Source organism: Mirounga angustirostris, unplaced genomic scaffold (assembly GCF_029215605.1).
Source record: "Mirounga angustirostris isolate CCGP_5_RB_7025 unplaced genomic scaffold, mMirAng1.0.hap1 SCAF_2, whole genome shotgun sequence".
Classification (NCBI taxonomy): Eukaryota; Metazoa; Chordata; class Mammalia; order Carnivora; family Phocidae; genus Mirounga; species Mirounga angustirostris.
The window spans coordinates 98602406-98627512 of NW_026991710.1; the positions used below are offsets into that span (position 1 = coordinate 98602406).

The following is a 25107-nucleotide window of genomic DNA, read 5'->3' on the forward strand; positions in this document are numbered from 1 at the left end:
AAAGTTCCAACAGATCCCCAAATTAGTTCCATGCCCTAAATTCAGTCAGTTAAATTAGTCCATGAATCTCATTCACACGTAACACAGGCACTTTTCAAACTGTTGCCTCTGCTCTGGGACTCAAAGCAAGTGAGACTGTGCACATGCCCTTGAATTAAGAGCAGAGTCTTGGTTTCCTACTGTCCTCTGGCTCTCCTGGACTTAAGCCCCAGTGGTTTTCAAAGCCAGATGTTATGGGAGCTCATCTTCGCAGTGCAGGTTTCCTGGATCATAGAGCCCGATATGGAGGCTGGACCCTTGTCCCTCAGAGAGGGCCTTTGCAATTGTGATATCCTCCCGTTTGTGGGTTGCCATGCTGGGGGGTGTGGGTCCTGAGTAGACAGCATCTCTGCCTCCCCTGGTTGTCTTGATGTGACTTCTTCTTTATATCTTTAGTTCTGTAAAATCTTAGTTCTGCTAGTCTTCAGGTCATTCTCAGAGATAGTTGTTTTATATGTAGTTGTAGTTTTGGTGTGTCTGTGGAAGGCAGTGAGCTCTGGATCTTGATTGCAAATCCAAACATTCTATTTCTTGAAGCATTAATGTAGCCAAAACCTAGATGCAATCTTATCCTGCAGGTTGCTGAATTACGGTATAGGATGAAATCACAGACTTGCCACATCTCTTACATGAAAAACTACACATATCTCAGACCATTCATTTTAGAATGTCTCTATATTATATAATTTCACAATGCCATACACTTTAAAGTTGCAGCTTTTTGTTTCTGGCTGTAATCATATAATATTGAATAATTATAGTATATATTGTATATAGTCCTTCACTATTCAAATTCTAAGAGGGTAGAGACTTATTATTTACTGTCATGTGGAGCACCTAATATAATGTCCACATAGAGTAGGAGGCAAATATAAGTGTGTAAATGAAAATCTTTTTGTGCTCATCAAGACCTAACTAGTTCTCAATAATACTAAATGTAAGTTAATTTGGCAAAGAGTTATAATAAATATGTTAACATTAATAATGAGCCATGTTGTGTCAGAAACAACAGATATATGCTTTCTTACCCTATACATCAATTATTAATTTTATTTGCTTTAAGAAATTTTAAATTCCTTTCATCTGCACAATAAATATTTCATTACTGTAATATTTTCAAAATCAGCTTCAGTTTGTCTTAAGTCTCATTAAAACTTGATTCATTCACTTCCAAAAAACTCAGGAGGGGAAAGCAATGACCCAAATCCACTTTTTAGCCACTCTGGCAAGAAGTTACCTAAAATGGTCAAATTCTAGATTACTCCCCTCAAGTAGAGAACTGGTTATACCTTAAAAACAAAGGTTTCCATATGTTCTTAGGACACATGGGGCTTTTTTCGTCCAGATTTTTCACCTATTTGTTCCACTTAAACTAATTTTAAAAAATGAGTGTAGGGGCGCCTGGGTGGCTCAGTCGTTAGGCGTCTGCCTTTGGCTCAGGTCATGGTCCCAGGGTCCTGGGATCGAGCCCTGCATCGGGCTCCTTGCTCTGCAGGAAGCCTGCTTCTCCCTCTCCCACTCCCCCTGCTTGTGTTCCCTCTCTCGCTGTCTCTCTCTGTCAAATAAATAAATAAAATCTTTAAAAAAAAAAATGAGTGTATACTTCCTTGAAGTGCACATTATTAGAATGGCTCAGGCAAAAAGACATGGAACATGACAGGACACGTCAAGATCTTGCTGCTCTTACTACTAGATTTTGGGAACAGATTTTCCTCTCACTGTTACCACTACTATCAATAACTAATACTTCCTGGGGACATATGTACCAGGAACTCCAGTCACTACAACTCTGCAAGGTAAATTCTTTTATTATCCTCTTTTTACGGACAAAGAAACTGAGACACAAAGGAGTCACAGATTTGTCTGAGATCACAGAGCTGGAAGTGGAAGCTAGTTCTTCTCCAGACCCATGAAGCTTTATATATGTCATCAACTAATAAATTATTTCTAGCTTGATAATCATTTTAAGGAATAAAGCAAGCAAAATCTTGTTGAATATTGAGGGAGCTTGAGTTGTGTTATTTCATGCTAGAGTATAGGCTCTCTAAAAGTCCCGATTTTCCAGAATCTACTGATTGATTCATTCAGTCAATCATTTAACAAGATACGTAAACCAGGTTCTTGTGAAGCCATCACTAAATGGTAGCTATGATGATGATGATGGTGATAAGGATGGCTCAAGAACAGGCTGGTGGTGAAGATACACACATAAATAATTGAAATACAGGGCGCCTGGGTGGCTCAGTCGTTAAGCGTCCACCTTCGGCTCTGGTCATGATCCCAGGGTCCTGGGATCGAGCCCCACATCGGGCTCCCTGCTCAGCGGGAAGCCTGCTTCTCCCTCTCCCTTTGCCTGCCACTCTGCCTCTTTATCTTTCTGTCAAATAAAGAAATAAAATCTTTAAAAAAAATAATTGAAATACATAGTTTTTAAAGTGCAATGACACACAAACAATGAATCGTGGCACACTACATCAAAAACTAATGATGTAATGTATGGTGATTAACATAACATAATAAAAAAACAAAAAGAATATTAAAAAAAAGTGCAATGACACAAATATGTTAGTTTGCACATGATCCATAACAACACAACGATAGGGAACGTAAGTACACGTTTAACTTCTCTTTTTAGTCACTCGTGATGGTTAAGTTTTTGTCTCGACTGGACAGCAGGTGCCCAAATTAAACATTATTTCTGGGTATGTCTGTGAAAGTATTTCTGGATAAGATCAGCATTGAATTAGTGGACTCAGTAGACTACCCTTCCCAGTGTGGGTGGGCATCATCCATCTGTTTAGGGTCTGAATAGAACAAAAGATGGAGGAAGGAGGAGTCCGCCCCTTTTTGCTTCCTATGGAGTTGGGATATTTCATCTCATCTTCTCAGGCCCTGGGACTCGGATTTCAACCATCAGCTCCTCTGTTCTCAGGCCTTTAGACTTACACTGAATTATACCACTGGTTTTCCTGGGTCTCCAGCCTTGCAGACAACAGACTGCTGGATTTCTCAGCCCCCATTAATAGTGTGAGCCAATTCCTCAGAATAAATCTCTCACCTACTGGTTCTGTTTCTCTGGAGAACCCTGGCTAATATAATCACATATTTTTCTAAAATCAAAGAGAATCTATCCTGAGCATGATCAGTGCCTTACATAAGACAAATGACAGACTTTTTTATTCAACGATTTCTTACTATGAAGGCTTCTACACAAGTGTAGAGGGTACCTCTTTGTTTACTTAATAGAAAAATAAGACTTTATATACACTTGGGTAAGGTAAATAAAAGAATCATTTAAAAATTATTGAGTTTCTTATTTTTGGTGGATGTCTCATGAAAAAGGTTTATATTTAGCCTGCGGCAAAGTCTCTGGTAACCTCAGAAGAAAATAAAGACATGTGGCTACATGGCTACACAATCTGCTCAATTGTATAATCTTTATACGAAAAAGGTCACACTGCTATAAAAGGCATTCTACCTGCCTTAGGTCTGAAGTATCAAATCTCCAGAGTGAAAGTAAAAATTATGAAAACGACTCCTAACAGCCAACTGTTAAGAAAAGGCTCCTTATTCAGAAAGTTATTTGTTAAAATAAGTTTGAATAGAAGAGCAGATACTGAACTTGGTCTTCCATAAAATTTCAAATTCTTCCAGTTAGCTTCAGTGTTTTATAAAGGCATTTTGTTACATTACTCCTGATGTTTATTCAATATAAATGTTAGGAGGAAAAGAGATTTTCCTCAATGATCCATTCTTCAAGGAAATTACCTTCAAGGATAAAATTAATGTAAGATATCTGATGAGTTAATTGGTAGCGACAAGGAGAGATGCTTGCTCAGTTAGGGGTTTAAGCTCCCCGTATCAATCCCTGATCCCTATCCCCCACCTAGCGGGGGACCATTTTACACAGAGCAGAGCAGTTTGGTTTCCAGGTCTCTGAATAAAGCCGTTTGACAGTCATCACATTATACTTTACAAAAGCCTAATGTCTCTCTTCCCCACTTTTAACATGCACAGAAAATATGTTCTTAGAGAAAAAAAATCCACACCATTTACAAGCCTGTTAGAATTTATCTTTCTCTAAGAGGGAAGTGAATCCAAACGCATAGGAGAAAGAAATTTACTTAAACAAAGGGAGGTGAATATTCAAAGAACCAAATCTTATAGAGAATAAAGAAGCAAATAAGGCAAAGCAGGACTGGATTAGCATATTTTCTTTAATAACTACATCAACATGTTTTATGATTTTTCCTTCTTTCTAACATTATATAAATGTAATCTTATAAATCTCAATAGCAAAGAGGCACAGAATGTAAAAAATAATGAGCATACAGTTTTCAAAACCATGTAACGATGGCACATGATAATGTCAAGACTCTGACAAAATGTATATATGCTTATAAGTAAAACCTTCAAGGTAAATTTACGACTACAGTTAAGAATAATTAGTGCAGATCTGGTCAACATCTAGTTAGTATATAAGAAGTTCAAGAACGGCACCACTATACTTTGGAGCTAAGATTACCGTTGGAAGTAATTCACTAGGAAAATCAAAGCAGAAAAGATAAGATTAGCTTGCCAAAGGAAAGCAGGAAGAATCAAACAGAATCTATTAAGTCTTGCCAATGTGGAAAAGATATGGCCCAGTTAATGTTGTAGACACCTATAAAAATGAATGTATCAACTGATGGTGTACAGGAAGTCCAAAGGACCCAGATGGTTTCAGGGTAATTCTAGCACCTGTTTGAGGAAGAAGGAATCTTCCTGAATGCCATAGGTTACTACAGTTCAGTGACACTGGTTATCGAGATCATAACGCCAACTCTGTTATCATCGGCTCAAAATTTTCCATTTATAATTTGACTATCCATATACAGATTTTCCCCAAAAGTGAGGGAATGTGATGATCATCTTGATACAAGGAATCGGATTGATACTCTGACACTGACTTTTAGGCATCAGAGATTTGGGTCAGGGAGCAGCTCTGCCCTTTCCTGCTGTCACCTGTCACGCACACACCTGGTAAGAGCATTCATGTGACGTTTCTGGCTCTGAAAGGTTAAGGTCAAGATGAAGTAAATTCTCTCCTAAGAAATCCTGCCTAAGAAGTCAGCTTCTTCCTCTCTCACTATATTGATGCAGAAAACCTTTCAGGATACAAAAGGGTCTGTTTGCTTTTAAATACATTATGTATGATTGCAGAAATTGACATAAAGCAGAAGCTCTACGGACTGCACTGAATAAGCACGGACTCCATGGCAAAACTGAGAAGCTTATTTTAAAAAACTAAACTCTAATACATATTTATTTACTATCCCTCTAACAAGAGAGGAAGGCAGAAAAGGCAATCAGTCCATCAAATATCCAGTTACTGGAAATAAACATTGATTACTTTCTGATTATCTTAACTAATAATTTTCTAATAACCATGACCAGGCAGCTGAGGTCCATTTATTTTTATGTGATCAACTTGTGACTAATGATCATTAAAAGGTATATGGTAGAATGCTTAGTTTAAGGCCTTATTTCTGCGATACCCAATTCTAAGTCAAGAGAAATTAGATTAAAAACTCAAGTAAAACAAGGAAAAAAAAAATAAGGACTCTGAGTTTCCTGTCAACTTCGTTATACTTCTGTTGTAATTAGAGAACTTTTCTGGACACAAGCATAAATATTCAGCATCCTGAAGTATATTATTTAATTCAAGAACTAATTTGTAAGAATAAAAGTTAAGAATACATTAGACAGCTTTTCGATTTATTTTAGGTTTTAAATTGAGACAAATCATCAGATACACGACAAAGGCAGCAACTCCGGCCATCTCTGGATAACGCAGACACCTGTGTACTTGAGGCTGTGAAGGAATTTTTATTCGGTTGCTAGAAAACCAGCACTGCATTCAGTTGCTGAATTTCAACCAGTTTAAATAAAGAACTCGACCTACAAGCTTATAACCCTAAATTTCTCAATGCAGCTGCCAGAAATCTATTTTCCGAATGAAACAACAGATGGTTTTGAACAATACTCCAATATGGCAACTTTCAGTTACTCTGAAGGGTTTTTCTCTTGTTAAAATTATAAAAATAACTGAGAAAATAACTTCCAAATTTTTTCTGAAGCACTGCTATTTTCGAAGTGAAAAGCAAAGTTTAATAACCTAAGTGATTTTTCCAGCATTACCTTTAGACGTTGCTCTATTTGCTAGTTTTTATTTATCTAAAACAACACATGGCAGAGTGTATCCTTGCCCTCATTTTAGAACTGATTTAACACTCCCGCAGTGCCTGCAAGCACTTCAAGATGTATCTTTCCATGTGATAATTTCCAACTCACAGTATGCTTTTAGTTCAAAACTTCATCATTCTGGGAGGATTAGACAAACAGGCCAATTAAGCCTGATGTGAAAGATATTTAAAACATATAAACCTTTGTAAATAATTGAAAAACTGCTCATTTTTTCGAATACCATCGTCAACAAAATAAATACAGCCCATATAGCCTCCGAATAAGGCTAACCCCAAATGAAGAAGTGTAACCTTTCAGGACAAATCACCTCAAGTTCCTTAAACTGTTCTTGGCAAATGACTCCACTTCCTACTCACTGATTTAATTGAGAACGTCTGTAAGTTCTCATCCTTCCTTCCTTTCCAGCTCATTGCCTCTCCAGTGTTGTGCAATGGAGTGTGGGCTCTGGATGTGGGCTTCCTGGATTGAGTACTCACACCATCACTTACCACCCAGGAGATCCTGAGATCCTCTCAACCTCAAAATCCTCGAATTCCAAATGCTAACGGGTACTGACCTCATGGGGTTGCTGTGGACTAAATACACTTAGTTAACACATGCAGAGAACTTCAGAGATGCCAGGTGTACGGTAAGTGCTCAATAAATGAAGCTACTATTATTACTATTATTTTTTTAAGTTTTTTAAAGATTTTATTTATTTGTCAGAGAGAGAGAGAGAGAGAGCACAGCAGGGGAAGCGGCAGGCAGAGCGAAAAGCAGGTTCCCTGCTGAGCAGGGAGCCCGATGCGGGACTTGATCCCAGGACTCTGGGATCATGACCTGAGCCGAAGGCAGACGCTTAACCGACTGAGCCACCCAGGCACCCCTACTATTATTGTTATGATCCCTTCCCTCTTGTCTCGCTCAATGCCTAGGCTGCTCCGGTGTCTAGATCTCTTCCCTGCCTTGTACTCACTCGATCCCCTACCCTTGCCCTCTGTCCGAGAGCAGGCTGGTTCTCTAGCTTGTGAGCAACCCTGCGCACACAACAACAAAGCAAACCAAAACAAAAAACTTCACACGGTTCAGCCAACACCCTTCATTACTACTTCTCCACTCCCTCTTTTACACAAAACTCATCTTTTGAAACTAGGCTATGATTCATTTTCTCCATTTTGTCACCATTCACTCTTACCTCTGGCAGTTTTACACCTAAAGCTGCTTCCTCAACAATCACGTGATCACAGAGTCCAGCAGCCTTCTCTCAGTCCTTTTTCTCAACCTTCCTACCACTGATGCACCCTCCTTCCTCTTTGAAACTCATCCCTTTGCCTTCTGTGCCACTGCCACATCCTAAATTTTCCTCCCTGCTCACCTACCACTCCTCCACCTCAGCCAGGTTCCTTTCCTACTCCTTCCATCGAAACCCAGATTCCCAAGAGTTCTGCCCTCAGTCTTCCATATCCCCCTCCCAACTGCTCCACTCCCATGGGATCCCCCAAGCCCCATGGCGGGACCTCCAAATCACCATCTCTGATTCAGCCCCTCCCCACGCTAGTCCTGCCTCTGCTGACTGTTGGAAGACCTACATCTGGTGGTTCCACCAGCGCCTCACACTTACCACGTTCTTGGTCAAACCACTTCCCTTTCTTAACATTTCCACTCTTGTCGGGTAATGGCACCATCATTCTTTGAATTACGAAGGTCAAAGCATTTCACTCATCTTTAATCTTCTCTCTCCCTAATGGCTCATAACAGCACAGTGGTCTGCGCGTGAGCTAGACCATAAGAGTTTGTACCTGACTTCCCCCACTTTCTGCCAGTGTGACCTTGAGCATGTCCACTTGGCTTCTCTAGCTTCAGGGTGGCCTTCATAACACAGCTGTGCAGATTACATAAGGAAATGTACATAAGGCCACAGAAGGGTGGCATGTGGCCAGCTATGCTGATGATGACAACGAAGAAGAATCTCATCCATCTCTTCGCACTTTCCTCATTCTTTACAGACTCTCGTCACATCTCGTGTAGACCTTCTCCATGTTGTCCCAAGTAAATTTCAACTCGGAAGGCCACTTGCCTTTGTTGTCAATGTGTAAGTGCCTCAAATTTTCATTAATCTCAACCAAGACCTAGAACATTTAACATTCTACTTACATATCAGTATGTTTTTTTCTCATAACATACTAAATAAAAAATGTAATGAGAATTCAGGAACTGACCTTATTTGAACCCAGTTTCAAATAAAATTCCATAAGCCACATGGTCAGACATTAAAATCACTCTCAATTCCCAAGAGGGCAGAGCAGGTTATCAGCAACAAACTACAAAATCTTTGTTGTCATTACCCTTACCAAGCCTCCACCTCATGGTCACCTGTTCACATTTCCCCAGGAACTGAAAGGTAAGTTTAGTTTTGGCCTAAAAAAGATGTAACATTACTGGGGAAAAAAAAAAAATCAGAATCATATAATGTATTATAAAGTCAGTAAGTTATCTTTTGCTTTGTTATCATCAGTGACTTTGTGGCCCTACAAGAAAGTAGAATTGATTAAATATTTTTATGAATGTCCATCTAAATATTTACCACATTTAATTCAATGGGACCATTGTTATTAGAAGGAGTTATCCTAAGAGAACCATGTTTATGTACTAATTAGATGTCGGCACTTAGTCATTTTTACAAAGAAAGGGGAGCATTACCGCTAAGGATTGGAGCTCTCTTGTTTCTTCTTCTGCTGCTGAAGCGTGATATGACAGAACCTACAGGGTAAGAAACAAAGGAAAACAGGTTATCCAAGAGAGGACTACCGAATGTAGACTTTGACAGTGTCAGGCTTGAGATTCTGCTAAAACTTCCTGGAGACAGAACTAGACGCCCCAGAATGTCAAATCTTGTTTCCTGCTTTCTTGAACAGAGAGAAAAAATCCCAGATTTCCATTCAATTGCGTGTTTTGGAAGACAAAAAGTTATACTCCCTATGTTCAGAGAAAGTCTTGTCACTTTTATTCTGACACCATTGATAGAGAGAGCACATTATTTATCAGCCATGCTACTGGCTCAACCTTGGCAGAAAGCTTATTTTGTACTGCTTTTTTTTCTTTTTGTACTGCTTTTTAAAAAAATAATAGTGACTTCAGTTATTTTTAACCTGTGTATAGAATTAAGAAAAAAAATCTTTGCATACACTGACATTTTAACATTGATATTTGGAAAGAAAGCAATCTACAAGTGGTCCTCAGTTGAGGCCCATAACCAGTGTAGAATTTCATAAAGAAAAATTGCATGGCTAGAATGTAATGTCATACAGATTCAGGGATTCCTTCCCACTCCTAGGACTCAAGAGCTGAGAAGTGTAGCGCTGGCCTATAAATCCCTCTGTTAACATCTGAGCACACCGAGGCACAGGTGTTCTCATGACTTGGCAGCAAGCTCACACTTAGTGAGAGGACACGGAGGCCTGGGACCCTGCTTTCAATTCCTAATCTAGTACGCTTTCTGTTACCGGAGTAGAGTTAAAAAGACAGGCTTACTACTTTCTTATACCTTAACGTAAGAATCCTTAATTCCCAATGTCGGAAGTAATAACTTCAAAGTAATGGGATAATATTTCAGGCATTCTTTTGAGCCGAGGTAGTGGTCATACTTAAAATGTCTTCCATATTTAAAAAAATTTTTTTTTGAAAGTTCATTTTTGACAGACACACATAGATTTACTAAAACCCCCAAATATTTTAGCATGACTGATAAGGAGGTGAGGCATTTTCAGATTTTAAATGGGGACTCGAGTAAATGAGCAGCCTGGACTAGTTTTCCTTGATCCAGTCTTTAAAATTTTAATCAATTCAAAATCTAAAATGGTATATATGTCTATCTTGTGATTCAGTGCTACATGGGATTTGTCTTCGTATTTGAACCATTAAGCACTAGGAAACCCCAGGAAACGTGGAGCTGCTGTCTTCTGTTTACATGAAATTGATGGGTCACGGTGGCTAATTCATTGCTGCTGGGACCACAGAGCTAGTTTGTTGAGGAAAGCGAAGACTGTGGCCATGCACTAGTCTAATATAAATAAATGCAATACAACACAGATGAATGGACATGGGAATAACATGCCATTCTAAATTTAAAAAAAAATAGATGTTGTCTCACTGAAGGTAAAAATAGCACTTCACTCAGGGTCGTAAGGAATAATTTTGCTAATACGGGCACACCTCAGAGATATGGCAAATTTGTTTCCAGACCACTGCAATAAACCCATTATCATAACAGAGTGAGTCAAATGAATTTTTTGGTTTCCCAGTGCACATAAAAGTTATGTTGACCCTATACTGTAGTATACTAAGTGTGCAATAGCATTATGTCTAAAAAAGCAATGTAATACCTTATTTAAAAAATACTTCATTGCTTAAAAAAAAATGGAACCCATCACTTGAGCTTTCAACAGGTCCTAATCACTATCACACAACACCCCAACAAATATAATAATAATGAAAAAGCCTGAAATATTGTGAGAATTATCAAAATGCAACACAGAGACATGAAGTGAGCAAATGCTGTTGGCAAAATGACGCTGACAGACTTGCTCAACATAGGGTCGCCACAGACTGCCAGTGTGTGAAAAATGAAGTATCCATGATGGGCGATAAAGCAAAGCACCACAAAATAAGGTATGTCTGTACCTGTGAGCATTAGAACACAGAGTAAGCACATTTGATAAAGGTTAGCTATTATTACTGTTGTTGTTTTATTGTCATTATAATGATCATGGCTTCCAGGTCAAAATAATTCACCATCCTAAGAAAACCTGAGGAGTTTGTGTCCCTGGCTTTTATCCAGTGCCTCATAAGGACAGGAAAATCTTTTTCAAGGTTAAACTTGTAAGCATAGATAGGGCTTCTCATAGTGAATTGAAATAATTGCTTATACTAAGTAAAAGTCTAATTACTCCCATATTTAACTAAAGTAAAACTACAGTGGAAAAATAAATCTCAATCAGGAAAATATTCGAAGATTTTGAACTAAATTACATAATATCTGGAATTTGCTTCAAAAATATCAATGGATTAAAGCAGAAGAAGAGTGCAGAGAAGTGAGCAAGTGTATGAAGGAATGAGATCAGCCATGGGTCAATAATTATTAAAGATGGCTAATGAGTACATGGGCGCTCACTAAGCTATTCTCTCTACTTCTGTATATGCTTGCAATTTTCCATAGTAAAAAGTTTTACAAAAGATAATTTCTAATTGATAACTGGCTTAGATTCACTTCAGTACAAAACCATGGAAACTATAAAAAATTTGATTAAAAATTATATACATATACACACATGAACACACATGTGTATACATGCATATACATGCATGAAATTACATGTGCATATGTATTGTATAAATGTAACTTGAGGTATACGTGTGCATACATACACACATCCGTATATTTGTGTGTATATATGTACACGTACATGTATTTGAAAAAGATTTCCACTGGCTTATAATCCACGATCTCTTATATGTTACTATGGCAAAACTATTAGTGTTATATATTCATTTTAGAAAATAAAGTATACCATCTTGGTTACTGGTAGATTTTTACTTATAATGCATATATTTTGAGCTACTTAGGTAAGGTATTATTTAGAGGATTGGAGGAAAAGTTACCATATTCCAAACACTGATACCCAGTGATCTCAATCAACTTAATAAGAGTAGGCATACACTCAAATATACTTCACACCAGTGTGTGAGTAAGTAGAGACATTTGCCCTTCTGAAGTCTATTTCCCTTAACTGGTCTCTGATGTAAGAAATTTCTGTGTTATACAAAGTGAACATTTTCAGGCAGTTCGTGGAAATCATCTGGAAAGGGCTGGCCCCGCTCAAGTAGGGTAGTCCTGGGAGGGAGCTTGCCTGAGGTCAGTGCCCCCAACCAGTGGCTCACTGGCTGCCTGCACATTCAGAATCACTTGGGGGAGCTCTGGAATAATGTAGATTCCCAGCCTCTACCCAAGACTTGGGCAGGATTTTCAGAAGTGGGATCTGCAAATCTGTCATCTGAAAGGGTTTCCTATGCCTCACCTCTGATTCTCTGAGTGCTTAGGGTTTCTGTTTTTGTCTTTTAAGATATGTGACTACAACTGTGCACAAGGAGATGGGGAGGCTCAGGCAATGGGAAAGGGACAGGCTGCAGTGACAGCAGACGTCTGTGTGACTGGATTCTTAAGGTCGAAGGAGTGAAGGTTAAGGTCGAAGGAGTGAGGGACAACCAGTCCGAGTTCTGGTTTGGTCGTACGACCTTTGATAAGTTTCTACAATATTCTGGGTCCCAGTTTCCTTAGCTGTTTAAATGAGGAACTAAGGATTCAGTCTGATTCTCTGAGGAGACAGTGACCCCACGAGTCGTTCTGGGGGAAAGGGCAGAAGCTGAGTGTGTGGCCACAGAGACGGACAGAGTCCCGCACGCGCCAGCCCACCTCCAGTGTGACCATTTGCTTGGCCATGGCTCTCTCCACCGCTTCATACATCTGTGTGTTCTGGATCCCCAAGCCACAAAAGATGACAAAAGCCTCCAGAAACTGTTCATCATTTCGGTTGAAAGGCTTAACCTTGCCAGTATTCTCCTCCATCTTATTAACAAGTTGGCAAACCCCTATAACAATCCAAGAAATTTGAGTAAATATTATTATTAATTATGATAGTTTCTATTGCCTTTAACTCACATCCCCAACCCCTGCCAAAGATTGTCTTACACTTTCCTCTTAGGAATGCTTGGAATCTTCAAAGAAGCAAACAGATCCTCACAAATATAAACTAGAAAAGTAAACTGAATTAATTTACATGAGAACTTGTTTCACACAGTCCTAAATGTATGTTGTCTGTGTTCAGAAAAATCCTAGAGTACTATTTTCTTCCAGACTCGGTCACAAATTTTAGATCAGTTGAGTCCCCAAAGACAATTTGTCCTTTGGAGACTAATTGGATTTTTGTACACTTGCCAAGAGAACAATTTTGATGCACATCAGAATTTTGGGTCACACAGACTGCCTTTCTTGACTGAGAAACTAAAAGTTAAAAAACACAATTACATATCAAATAGAATGCAGAAAACAGGCAATTCACATAAACAGTCTCAAATTTCAAATAAGCACCTCTGCATCCAGAGATGCAGAGAATCTTATTTGCAGACAACTTTGGATACTACAAATAAATGCAAATAAAAATGACTGTTTGTTTAGAAATAAAAGCAGGACTAATCTTTGAAGAAAATCATAACCTCCTAAATCCTGACTTCTCTTAGAAGGTCAAAGATAGAGTCAATATAAATGGAAAATCACATCAACATTATGGTAAATCTTTACAACTAGTTCTATGGGATTCAGACCCTAGTAGGCTGCTCTTTGAAGGGTTTGGGCACCTCCTACCTCTGGGTTTAACAAGTGCTGTTAAATCCTTATTTCTTCTGTCTCTAAATATATAATCACAGGGTTCCACTGTGTGCCCACTGTGGGGCGGGTATTGCGCTAAAACCTTCAGGACACAACGTGATCGTTAGGCCTTACGATCTACGCTGTGAGGCAGGTGTGACCATCCCCATTTTACAGATGAAAAAACTGAGTCTTAGAAAGGTTAAGTCATTTGCTCAAGGCCACCTAGCTGGTATGCTTAGATCTAAAATTCAAACCCCAGGGGCGCCTGGGTGGCTCAATCAGTTAAGCGTCTGCCTTCGGCTCAGGTCATGATCCCAGGGTCCTGGGATCGAGCCCCACATCGGGCTCCCTGCTCCGCGGGAAGCCTGCTTCTCCCTCTCCCACTCCCCCTGCTTGTGTTCCCGCTCTCGCTGTCTCTCTCTCTCTGTCAAATAAATAAATAAAATCTTCAAAAAAATTAAAAATAAATAAAATACAATTCAAACCCCAGCTCGGGCCAGTCCCCAAGGCCACTGTTTCCCACACACTGCTGCTCTGTGCCCTTGTACCTCCTTCCGGTCATTGCGGGCAGTCCCCTGACTACATCTCGCTTGCTCACACCTTGGCCCGTGCTTTTCCACCGGCCTCCACTGCTCCCCACATGCTCTTTGCTGTGATTCAGTGGACACCTCAATCTCCTTCACCATAGCTCCTGGAGGCGGCCCAGTTCCCAGGTGAGGCAGGCACTTCTCTTTCCTTTGCCCTTAAGATGATCACTCGGTATGTGTCTTTCTTCTACCGGCTCATTGCACTAAATTCAACTCCTGAAACCAGTGTTAACACTATATATGAACTAACTAGAATTTACATAAAAATTTGGAGAGAGAGAAAAAAAATGACCACTCGGTATATCATGGAGGATTTTATTCCTGGCTCTCTTTCTAGGCTGTACGTATCTTGGGCCTAGAGATTTTATTTTTTCAGTCCCACTTCCTCAGCTAGCAAAATGCCTGACCTATAGCAGGAACTCGAAAAATGTTTACTGAGTTAATGAAAGAATGCAGGACTGCGGCTCTGACCCAAACTACTTTCCCATGAAGACTATAGTCTGTTATCTCTTATTTTTCCCAGAGCACAAAAGGATTTCATAGAGTCCACAGTGATACATGCTTGCACTTTAAGTCCCTTCATCACCATCGATGTGCAATTCATTTTTAACCCTACAAATTAACTGCACTCTCATTTTTGCTCTTTCTTGTTTGTTTGTGGGAGTTTTTCTACGATAGACAGGAAAGACATCCTTATCTATCTGTATTACTACCGTAGGGATTACTTCTCTGACACTTATTCCATTATCAAGAAATACTTTAAATGAAACATAATGAATTTGGACACTGCAAGAAAAACCGTAACTCAACCAGCAATCGGCATGATCTTAAAAGTACACGTCCCATGTATATGGTACAGCACGAGGGTTCTGTCCTCCAACCTTTGTGAATCCCCAAATTATACATGTGTAACTGTTTATCTAGGATCTGGTTATCTCCCAAATCACATTTTCTTGAGAGTCACGTGTTTCATGCCTTATCCTCACATCACAACGTTAATTGCCTTTCAATTCTGACTAAAGTTGTCTCCTACTTGATGGCCCCTTTTCATAAACAAGATTTTTTTTTTTAACACTTCATAAGAATTATTGTATGTCTGTAAAGGAAAAGACAACAGGAAGGGGTTGAGCCGTGGCTGTCAGCAGGCTCCTGGGCTTCTGACCTAGCTAAGTAACTCTCCTGCACGTCACTGAATGTGCATTAACAAGTATTAGTAAATACCTCTGGAATTCAAAGGTATTGAAATGAATGTTAAATGTACCAATATCAGGAGTTGGCTGTCACAATCACACCTCAGAGCAGAACAGCTAAAGTGTGTTTGCATTACAATCCACCAATCTAGATACAGATGTGTAGACAGAGCTAAGCTCAGCGCAAGAAAAGGGGTGAAGACAAATTATCCATTTAGGCGTATCATTTAATTCTCCTTTCAAAGCAGAATGGACAGTTATAGTTAAATAGCATTCATGATCATCCTGCTGATTTCTTTATACCCTTCAGAAAATTTAATTCTATCAAACAAAAATACCCAAGTTAAAAAATAAAAAAGCTATGAAGAAGAAGGTTTATAACAAACAAACAGGGTCCCTTTATGGGAGAAAATATAAAGCCTGGACACATTTACAGATAGGGTTTTCAGAACTTCATTAATGACTGGAAGAGGGGCTAAAGAGTACAATAATGAAATTTAAAACTTGTCACTTGAGATGCCACATCTACCAGCAATCCATATAAAATCAGAATCACTGCTCTATAAAAACCAAGTACTTAATGCAGAACCCAAAATAAAACGAAACCACTCAGCAAAAATCAATTAATATACACAATCATGAAAGAAAATACTCAAAAACATTAGGCAAAAACCAAGAGCTAGCGCAGTTAGTAAAATCTCAGTGTCACTTCGTATTATTAGAGCACATGAAGTACTTGTACTGATGTTGCTTCATGTGGTCATCACGGCAGCTCTGAGAGCTAAGCCGGCACCAAAGACATCTCCAGCAATTACGGGGAAGGGACTAATGGTTTCTAAAATCACACAATTATGTTTCCTTTTCTGTAATTCCACAGATCAGATGTTGTTACCAACCACAGTTTTTGTCCTGGCTTTTTGGCAGAGCAGGGGGTCAGCTCTTAGATCCTGCTTGTGTCTCATGTACTCTCTACCATACAGGGTGGACTCCAAAACCAGCATCCTGTCTTGCTAAGATGTAAGACCTGTCCTTATCACCAATCTTGCGAGTATTTTTTTTTGCACTTGTCATCTGTCAATTATCTTCATCTGAGGTTTTCTGCTGTATAGTGTCTTGTTTTTAAGAGAAGCTTCCCCAGTTTTTTTGAAGCTTGCCCACTTTAAGATGATATATGAACCTCTATTTTCCCCTGGTACTTTTATAGATTCATTGTATCACATTTAACTTTTTAATTCAACTTAGCTTTTTTCCCCAAATTGCTACTAGATTCTTAAAATACTTGAATAGTTATCCCTTCTCCAATGATTTGAATTGCCACCTTAAATACTAAAGTCATACTTTTTTCAACTACTAGGTACTTTTCTCACATTTTATTATTTTTGAAATCAGTGTGCATCCTAATCAACTGCTCGACATAGTTTAATTGAAATAATTTTTTTTCTTTCTTGGAAGTACAGAAAATGAAGTCTTTCAATCATGGCACCTTAGAAACAATAAGCTATTATATATCTATGTACCAGACTTGGGTCTGCATTTAGACTTTCTATTGTATTCCATCAATCTTTCCATCTTTTCTGGCACACATATGATCTTTTTTATTTAAAGATTTTATTTATTTGACAGAGAGAGAGAGCGCACAAGCAGGGGGAGCAGCAGGAGAGGGAGAAGCAGGCTCCCCAGTGAGCAGGGAGCCCGATGTGGGGCTCGATCCCAGGACCCCGAGATCATGACCTGAGCTGAAGGCAGACACTCAACCAACTGAGTCACTCAGGTGCCTCCATATATGATACTTTTCATTATGATACTTTTCCAGCATTATTTTAATTTCTGACAGGCAAATCTCTATCCATCAACTCTGATTCTTTTCATGTTATTCTTCCAGATGAGTTTTATAAATGTTGGTCAGGAACTCCCCCTTCCCTCTGAAAAAAAACTCTTGTGAGGATATGTATTAAAATTGATATAGGGCGCCTGGGTGGCTCAGTTGGTTAAGCGACTGCCTTCGGCTCAGGTCATGATCCTGGAATCGATCCCGGGATCGAGTCCCGCATCGGGCTCCCTGCTCAGCAGGGAGTCTGCTTCTCCCTCTGACCCTCCCCCCGTCTCATGTGCTCTCTCTCTCTCTCTCAAATAAATAAATAAAATCTTTAAAAAAAAAATTGATATAAATCTAATCTGGGGAAAGTTGACCTCTTATAGAATAGGTTCTTATCATCGGGAAATGTTATGTCCCTTCACTTTTAAGTTACTCAGAATATTATCGTTTTCCTCATAAAGATGCTACATATTTCTGGTTACATTTATTCTTTGCTATTATAAATGGGGTTTTTTTCTATTACTATTTTCAAACAAATTTGTCTTGGCATAAATTAAAGCTATTTCTCTTTAATAATTTGGTAACAGGAACTTTTACAACTCTCTGTAGAAGGGGCACCTGGGTGTCTCAGTTGTTAAGCATCTGCCTTCGGCTCAGGTCATGATCCCAGGGTCCTGGGATCGAGCCCCGCATCGAGCTCTCTGCTCGGTGGGAAGCCTGCTTTTCCTTCTCCCACTCCCCCTGCTTGTGTTCCCTCTCTCAGTCTCTCTGTCAAATAAATAAATAAAATCTTAAAAAAAAAAAACACAACTCTCTATAGAGAAGTATTTTCAGCTGATTCCACTGGGCTTTCCACCTCACCATCTTATCATCTGGAAGTTTTTTAATTTTGCCTTTTCTTCTTCTGTATCTCACATTGTTTCATCTCCTCCGCTCTGGTTGCTTTGGTTAGAATTTCCTTTGGGCAGTTGTTTTTGTTTTTTTTTTTATATTTGCTTTTTTTTTGAATGACTTTAAAAATAACTTTCTCAATTACTTCTATGAAATATTTATTTATTTATTTATTTTATTTCTATGGAATATTTAAAACTTGAGTTAGTATTGGTTATTACCAATTTTTATGGAATTTCTCCATTTCATCAAAATGTATTACCTTTTTGGTATACTGTATTACCTAACATCTTTTAAAATTTCTTCTGTCTCTATAATTACATTTCCTTTCTCATTCCCACCTGTGTATTTCTCTTATTATCCTCATTTTCTGTGTTGCCAGTTTATTATTATCGTATTCCCTCATTATCTCTTTTTTTCCCACTTCATAAATTTATCATCTCAATTGCTTTTCTCTGCTTTTGATTTATTCATTTATTGGGGGACAGCACAGAAAGTGAGAAAGAGAGGTGCTGTTTTTCTAATTTCTTCAGTTGAGTGGTTAATTAAAATAATTTTATTATTTCTTAATTCAGAAATGACTAGTTTGTGTTGCATGTGTGTATATCATCAATACTTGTAAGTTTCTGATGGATAGCTGACAGGAGTTTGTATTTGTAAATTATGAAATATAAACATAAATCTATAGTTGCTAATTAAATCCACTTCATTTTTTATATTAATTGATTCTTATGTTTCCTTATTTTATCCTGTACTTTAACCCTCTATGAGATGTGTACCAAAGGCTCCCACTATGACTGCCAGTTTGTCCATTTCTCCCTGTATTTTTAATAGCTTTGGCTTTTATATATCAATGATGTTAGTTTATTAGAAGCATTTACGACAGTTACACTCTCTAGGTGGATTTTAACTTTAATCAATGCAAAGCGTCCCTTTACATTATGTTTTTACCTTAAATTCGACTTTCTCTGATATTAATATTGTCATTGCTATTCAAATTTTGCCCATTTTATGTAAAATGTGTTCTTACGAATGGCATATACTTCATATCTTCCAGAAATTCCCTTATTGTTTCTAGTCTAGTAAAGGTAAGTTTCTGTTTTCCAACACTACTGTGAAGTTTTCCTTACTACTTTTTCAATCAAGTCTTTTTTTTTTAATTTTTAAAAATTTAAACTCAATTAATTAACATATAGTGTATTATTGGTTTCAGAGGTAGAGGTCAGTGATTCATCAGTCTTATATAATACGCAGTGCTCATTACATCACGTGCCCTCCTTAATGTCCATCACCGAGTTACTCCAACCCCCCCACAGCAACCCTCAGTTTGCTTCCTAGAGTTAAGAGTCTCTTATGGTTTATATTTATTTTTATTTTATATATTTTCACTTTTATAATTTTAATCTTACTTCCTTAGTTTTATTTTTTTTTTTCTCATGTTCTTCCAGTTATTATTCCCCTACGGTCTTATTGCCTGGAGCTTATTATAACTAAGCCTAATTTACAATTCTCTGGGGAAAAAAACCAGATACTTTAAGTATTATAAGCAATATGTTTCATGGATGACACAGTTTAATTATACTTGCATTAGGAACATCCTAGCAAATATTTTTATAAACAAATGAGCAGTTAGTGATATTGCCAAATGGCAACATTTAATATGAAAAATAAAGTGAAGTAGCATCAAATTTTAAAATATAATTTTAGAATATTTATCTATGCCTTAGAATCAAATTGCAACACATAGATGAGCAAAGAATTAGGATAGTAATCAGTTTAGAACATACATTCTGAGAAATACAGTTGAGCCGTGAACAACATGGATTAGAACTGCGAGGGTTCACTTGTTTGTGGATTTTTTTTAAATAAATATAGTACAGTACTGTAAATGTGGATTTTTTGGATAAATACAGTACTGTAAATCTATTTTCTTCTTATGATTTTCTTAGTAACATTTTCTTTTTTCTAGCTTACTTGTTGTAAGAAAACAATATAAAATATATATAACATTTTTAGAATATCTGTTAATCAATTGTTTCTGTTACTGGGAAGATTTCTAGTCAACAGTAGGCTACTAGTAGTTAGGTTTTGGGGGATTTAAAAATCATAAATGGATTTTAGACTGCATGGGGGGGTGTCAGTGCTCCTAGCCTCCATGTTGTTCAAGAGTCCACTGCACATATTTCTCATACTTCACTGTCAAGCGATGTGTGATATAACACTATAATTTTTGTTATACTTCTTTGTTAACAAAGAGATGAAAATGTAAGTTATTTAAAGTGGAGATGTTCTCAACATTTTTTTTTTTTTTTTTTTTGGATGGGAATGGGACTAATTTCTTCAAAATCTGTCCTGAAATTGGCATGGAAAATTGGAATAAGAATTTCTGGTAAATATGATTTGGGAAAAAGGCATATTTAGCCTAATAAATAGGGGAAGTAATTGCTTAAAACAAATGAATGTTGAATGTGAAAAATATTTCCTTAATAGCACTGGAAGCAAAACTCTGGAAACACTCTGTATTAGCCAGAGCACTAAGAAAACATTTGATATGAAACAATACCTCGGGGAATACAACAGGCCCCATACTGGTCTAATGTCTATAATTTCATCTAAATGTCAGTAATGGAAAAATAGGAGGGGGAAGGAAGATTACAAAAAAACACATGGGCCTGTCTGCCTTTCTGCATGTAACTCTATGGGGATTCTCTATTAGAATTACATAATAGAGGAATCTGGCCTGTGCTATGTAAGGAAAATTATCTACAGCCATGACATTTTCCATGCTGCATCTGTGGGCACAAAACACAGGCGAGAATTCAAATTTTCTGTTTTGTCACACTTTTAAAGAGCAGGGAGCACTGGAGATGTTTCTTCTTGTACTGGGAATCAACTTGAACCCCCACTGAAATGCCCATTTTTTCCTTTCTTTCTATTAATAGGGCATTTTTCCTCTCTGAAAATAACATTTGCTTACTTTTGGCTCTGTTATCAAGTAGGGTGACACGAAAGGCAGGCCAAGTCTGGTGACTTCAACAGGTATTTTTTTATTTTTTTGCTCACTTGAAGGAAACATGACAGGATCATAGCATATGAATTTTGAGCAGATCTGAAAGGTTATTTAGTTCAACTCCGCAGAGGTGAGTCATGTGCTCATAATGTTTTTAATGGTTAAAGGCAGAGGGGAACTAAATGGACACCCTGAGTCCGCTTCCCACCTGGGGCTGTTTGCACTTCACTGAACCAGCTTGCATTTGTGTCAAGTGATGACAAAGCCTGATATATAACTTCCTCCAGCGACTCCCCATGCCCCATTATTATTCCAAAGAGATGCTGCTGAGGAAAAGCAAAGATGTGACCTGATGTGGCAAGGGGCCCCTCAGTCCTCCTTATGAAAACCTATGAGGGAATAATGCATCCTTTCTGGAATTTCATTTCACATTTTCAAAGGTCAGAGGCAGCTTTGTAGTAAGTCTTCATGCTTATATCAAAAAGCATTAAAAATATATATTTCTAATGCATATATTTTTTTAAAGATTTTACTTATTTACTTGACACACAGAGAGAGACAGCTAGAAAGGGAACACAAGCAAGGGGAGCGGGTGAGGGAGAAGCAGGCTCCCGGCCAGGCAGGAAGCCCGACGCAGGGCTCGATCCCAGCACTCTGGGATCATGACCTGAGCTGAAGGCAGACGCTTAACGACTGAGCCACCGAGGCGCCCCTAATGCACATTTCTAGTGTAGTTTTCACCTTGCAGTCCCTAGGAAATAAAATTTTAGAATACAACGTTTCCTTGGGATCATATGGTAAGGCACCCTTGTCAGTTTCCTTATTGCTTATGTTAGCAAACTGAGGGGTGATAATCTTGAAAAGAAAACCCCACACTGTGTATTCATCTTTTCTTTTTGAGAGCTGTGAAGAGTGCAGGGGACCAAACAGCCCAGCCGGGAGTCGCCGGGCTGGTGTCCCAGAGACTTTACAAGGCAATTCACCAGGTCAGGATCTGACTCCTCGCCCTGTAGGCTTAGAAACTAGAAGACCATGGCTGACAGAGCCATCTCTCTTGGGGTAGAGTCACAGTCACTAAGTTCACGAGACTGCTAACACCAGAATATTCAGGATAGCACGAAACAGATCTGTCCCGGGGAACAGGAGCACATGCACCAACTCCAGCCCACTGCCTCAAGCCCAGCTCACAGATTTCTAAGAAGACACAACTGTCAAAGCAATCAATGTATTTTTGAGTATACGAATAATACAGTCTCCTATGAGTTCAGCTACCTTGAGAAAAAATAATCAGAACAAGGGAAGTCAGACTGGTGGGATGCTCAAGGGCATACGCCGGTGCATGCATCTCACACCAGCAAAGGGACTGGTGTCATCGACCGTGACAACCTGCTACACCCACTGCCCCCTAAGCGATGGCCTCACCACGTGGTCAGAAAACTCTACCCACACTGATACAACTTACTGCATCTGTCTCCACTTGGCGGGGGGGGGGGGGGGGGGGGGGGCAAAGATTTCCTGACCCCTGGACAAAACCTCAATAGGTACTTTCAATATTTGCCTTTTTTTCCCCTATTTTCCTTAATAATACCTCCCTCCGCTGCCTTTCTGACTGATAGCTTCCTTCAATAAAATTATAGTTAAGTCTTGCAACCTGGAAACTACTCAGACTTTTTAAGGTAAATTTATAGTCTTGCAACCTGGAAACTACTCAGACTTTTTAATGTAAATTTATATTTCTAAGCCTCCCTTCATTAGGGTTTCTTTCTTTCTCTCTCTTTTTTTTTTTTTTTAAAGATTTTATTTATTTTTTTGACAGAGAGAGACCGCGAGAGAGGGAACACAAGCAGCGGGAGTGGGAGAGGGGGAAGCAGGCTTCCCGCGGAGCAGGGAGCCCGATGCGGGGCTGGATCCCAGGACCCTGGGATCATGACCGGAGCAGAAGGCAGACGCTTAACGACTAAGCCACCCAGGCGCCCCCTTCATAAGGGTTTCTATTTAAAAGTTTAGCCTTTAGAAGGTCCTCATATTTCCTTTATTTCCAAGTTCTCGGGACAACGTTAACAGTTCAGACTACTTTCGCATGTCAATCATGCATGATTGTCATATAAAACCTCATACTTTCTGTACTACTCTTAATATAGACAAGAAACAAATATGTCAATAATAGGTAACATCATTCCATATTTTCCTGGGGATGCATTCTTCCAATATTCCTGAAGTAGACATTTTTCTATTACCTTAATATAAGAATGTAAGCTCCCTGAGGGTGAGGATTTCCACTTTGCTCACCAATTTATTACAGATCACCGGAACACTGGAGTGCTCAATAAATATTTTTGAACGAATGAATACAATCTAAAATGTAAACCCCATATTAAAAAAAAAATCAGAAGCAAGAAATGAGACTCTCTAAAACAATACACATTATCAACTTGATGTCTCTCAGTCTACAACCTTTCAACACATCATTCTTCAACAAAAATCCAGTTGAAAAGCATTATAATAATTACTAAAAGACATTATAGTTAAGATATTTAACAATGTCTATTAACATTTATCAATATAAAATTATTTCAAAATTCTTTTATTATTCCAATTTTTATCTTTTTTTCACACGTTTTATTTCTCAGAATTACACTTGAAGGAAAGAAGTTTCTGGGAATACATTTTTTTCTTTAATAAGTGCAGATTAGTAAAAGGCTTTACCTATCACTTTATTCTTCTTTCCATTTTTTATAGGCGTACAAAGCAAACTTCTAATGCATTGCTGGTTTGCATTTCCCGTGTTTTCATTCTAAACAAAAACAAAAATAAAACAAAGCAGGTGCAAATTATGAAGAGACTGATTTTCCCACTAGGTGCTATATAAACTAGATCAGACATCTGAAACCACTAACATATTCATTCATCTTTTATTAGCAGGCGATAACATCAGAGTGCAGAAAATGTACAAATTATAATGAAGTTCATGTAAATGCAATATGCAGCAATTAGTTTTTACATTATTAAGAGTAAGAAATATCCTATATTTCTTTTTTTTTCATTCTAAACTTTCCAAGCAGCTTTTGGTAATATTAAGCAAAATCTTGATGCAATTATTTACTATACTGGTGTAGTAGATGTCTCAGTAACTTCACAAGACCAGCAGAATCCAAAAAGCACTATATTACTTCAGATGCTCCATGCTACAGACTTGTCTTTCTTTAGGACTGCCACTGTTTCTATTGCCCATATCGCTAAAGTTCTAAAGAGGTCTTCTAGATACCCAAATAACAAAATCAAGGCAGCGGCTCAAAGTGCAACACTTTTCCAGAGATGAGAGAAAACACTAGAATTCAAAGTTTCCAATGCCTGAGAAACTGATCTTTGTAGCTTTGCTGTCAAAGAAAACATACTCATTTCTCCATAGAGCTACTCACGGTAGTAGATTACCAGTTAAGTCAGTTCGAGCCATACGGCACTTAGTTTTTAAGGATAAACTCAAGAACTCTAGCAACACTATGTAAGGAATGTCATTGACATTAAGTAGGTAATAGTTAAATTGCCCCATAAATTAGTTTATGGTCATTCATTATTACACATTACAAAGCTGAAAAGTACAGGGAAAAACACTTGAGTACAGCTGACCACCCCTCAACAGATGTCACGAGCTATTATTGTATTTTCCTTCATCAGATCAGGGAAAGCACCGTTCACTCTGAAATACAGCCAGTTCTTGGGCTAGGCCTTCAGCTGAAGAGTCCCTAGAAGTACAGATCTGATGGGAAAACAGTGTTCAAGCTCCAAGTTCAAAACTGGTTTACTTACTGTCCAGGGAAATCTTTTGTCCTTACTGACATCTGGGATATTAAGTGGTTCCATAGTATTTTTGACATACTGAGCATACATGTAATTGATTCTGTTTGCATCACGTTCCCTGTGGAAAA

At 38.3% G+C, this 25107-nt stretch overlaps 1 protein-coding gene across 7 annotated transcripts in view; it reads right to left on the bottom strand.

The window, feature by feature from the left end:
• The window catches only part of PDE5A (phosphodiesterase 5A), a 143840-nt gene that overhangs the window by 48029 nt on the left and 70704 nt on the right, over window positions 1–25107 (bottom strand). For all 7 annotated transcript variants that reach the window (XR_010409508.1, XR_010409506.1, XR_010409507.1 and 4 more), the window contains exons 8-11: window positions 24989–25097; window positions 23888–23975; window positions 12734–12909; window positions 8965–9024 (exon numbers count right to left, since the gene is read on the bottom strand). Coding sequence is in view for 4 of the 7 variants with exons in the window: in XM_064584986.1 (XP_064441056.1) it covers window positions 8965–9024; window positions 12734–12909; window positions 23888–23975; window positions 24989–25097 (433 nt within the window). In the remaining 3 variants the exon portion in view is untranslated. The remainder of the gene's footprint in view (window positions 1–8964; window positions 9025–12733; window positions 12910–23887; window positions 23976–24988; window positions 25098–25107) is intronic.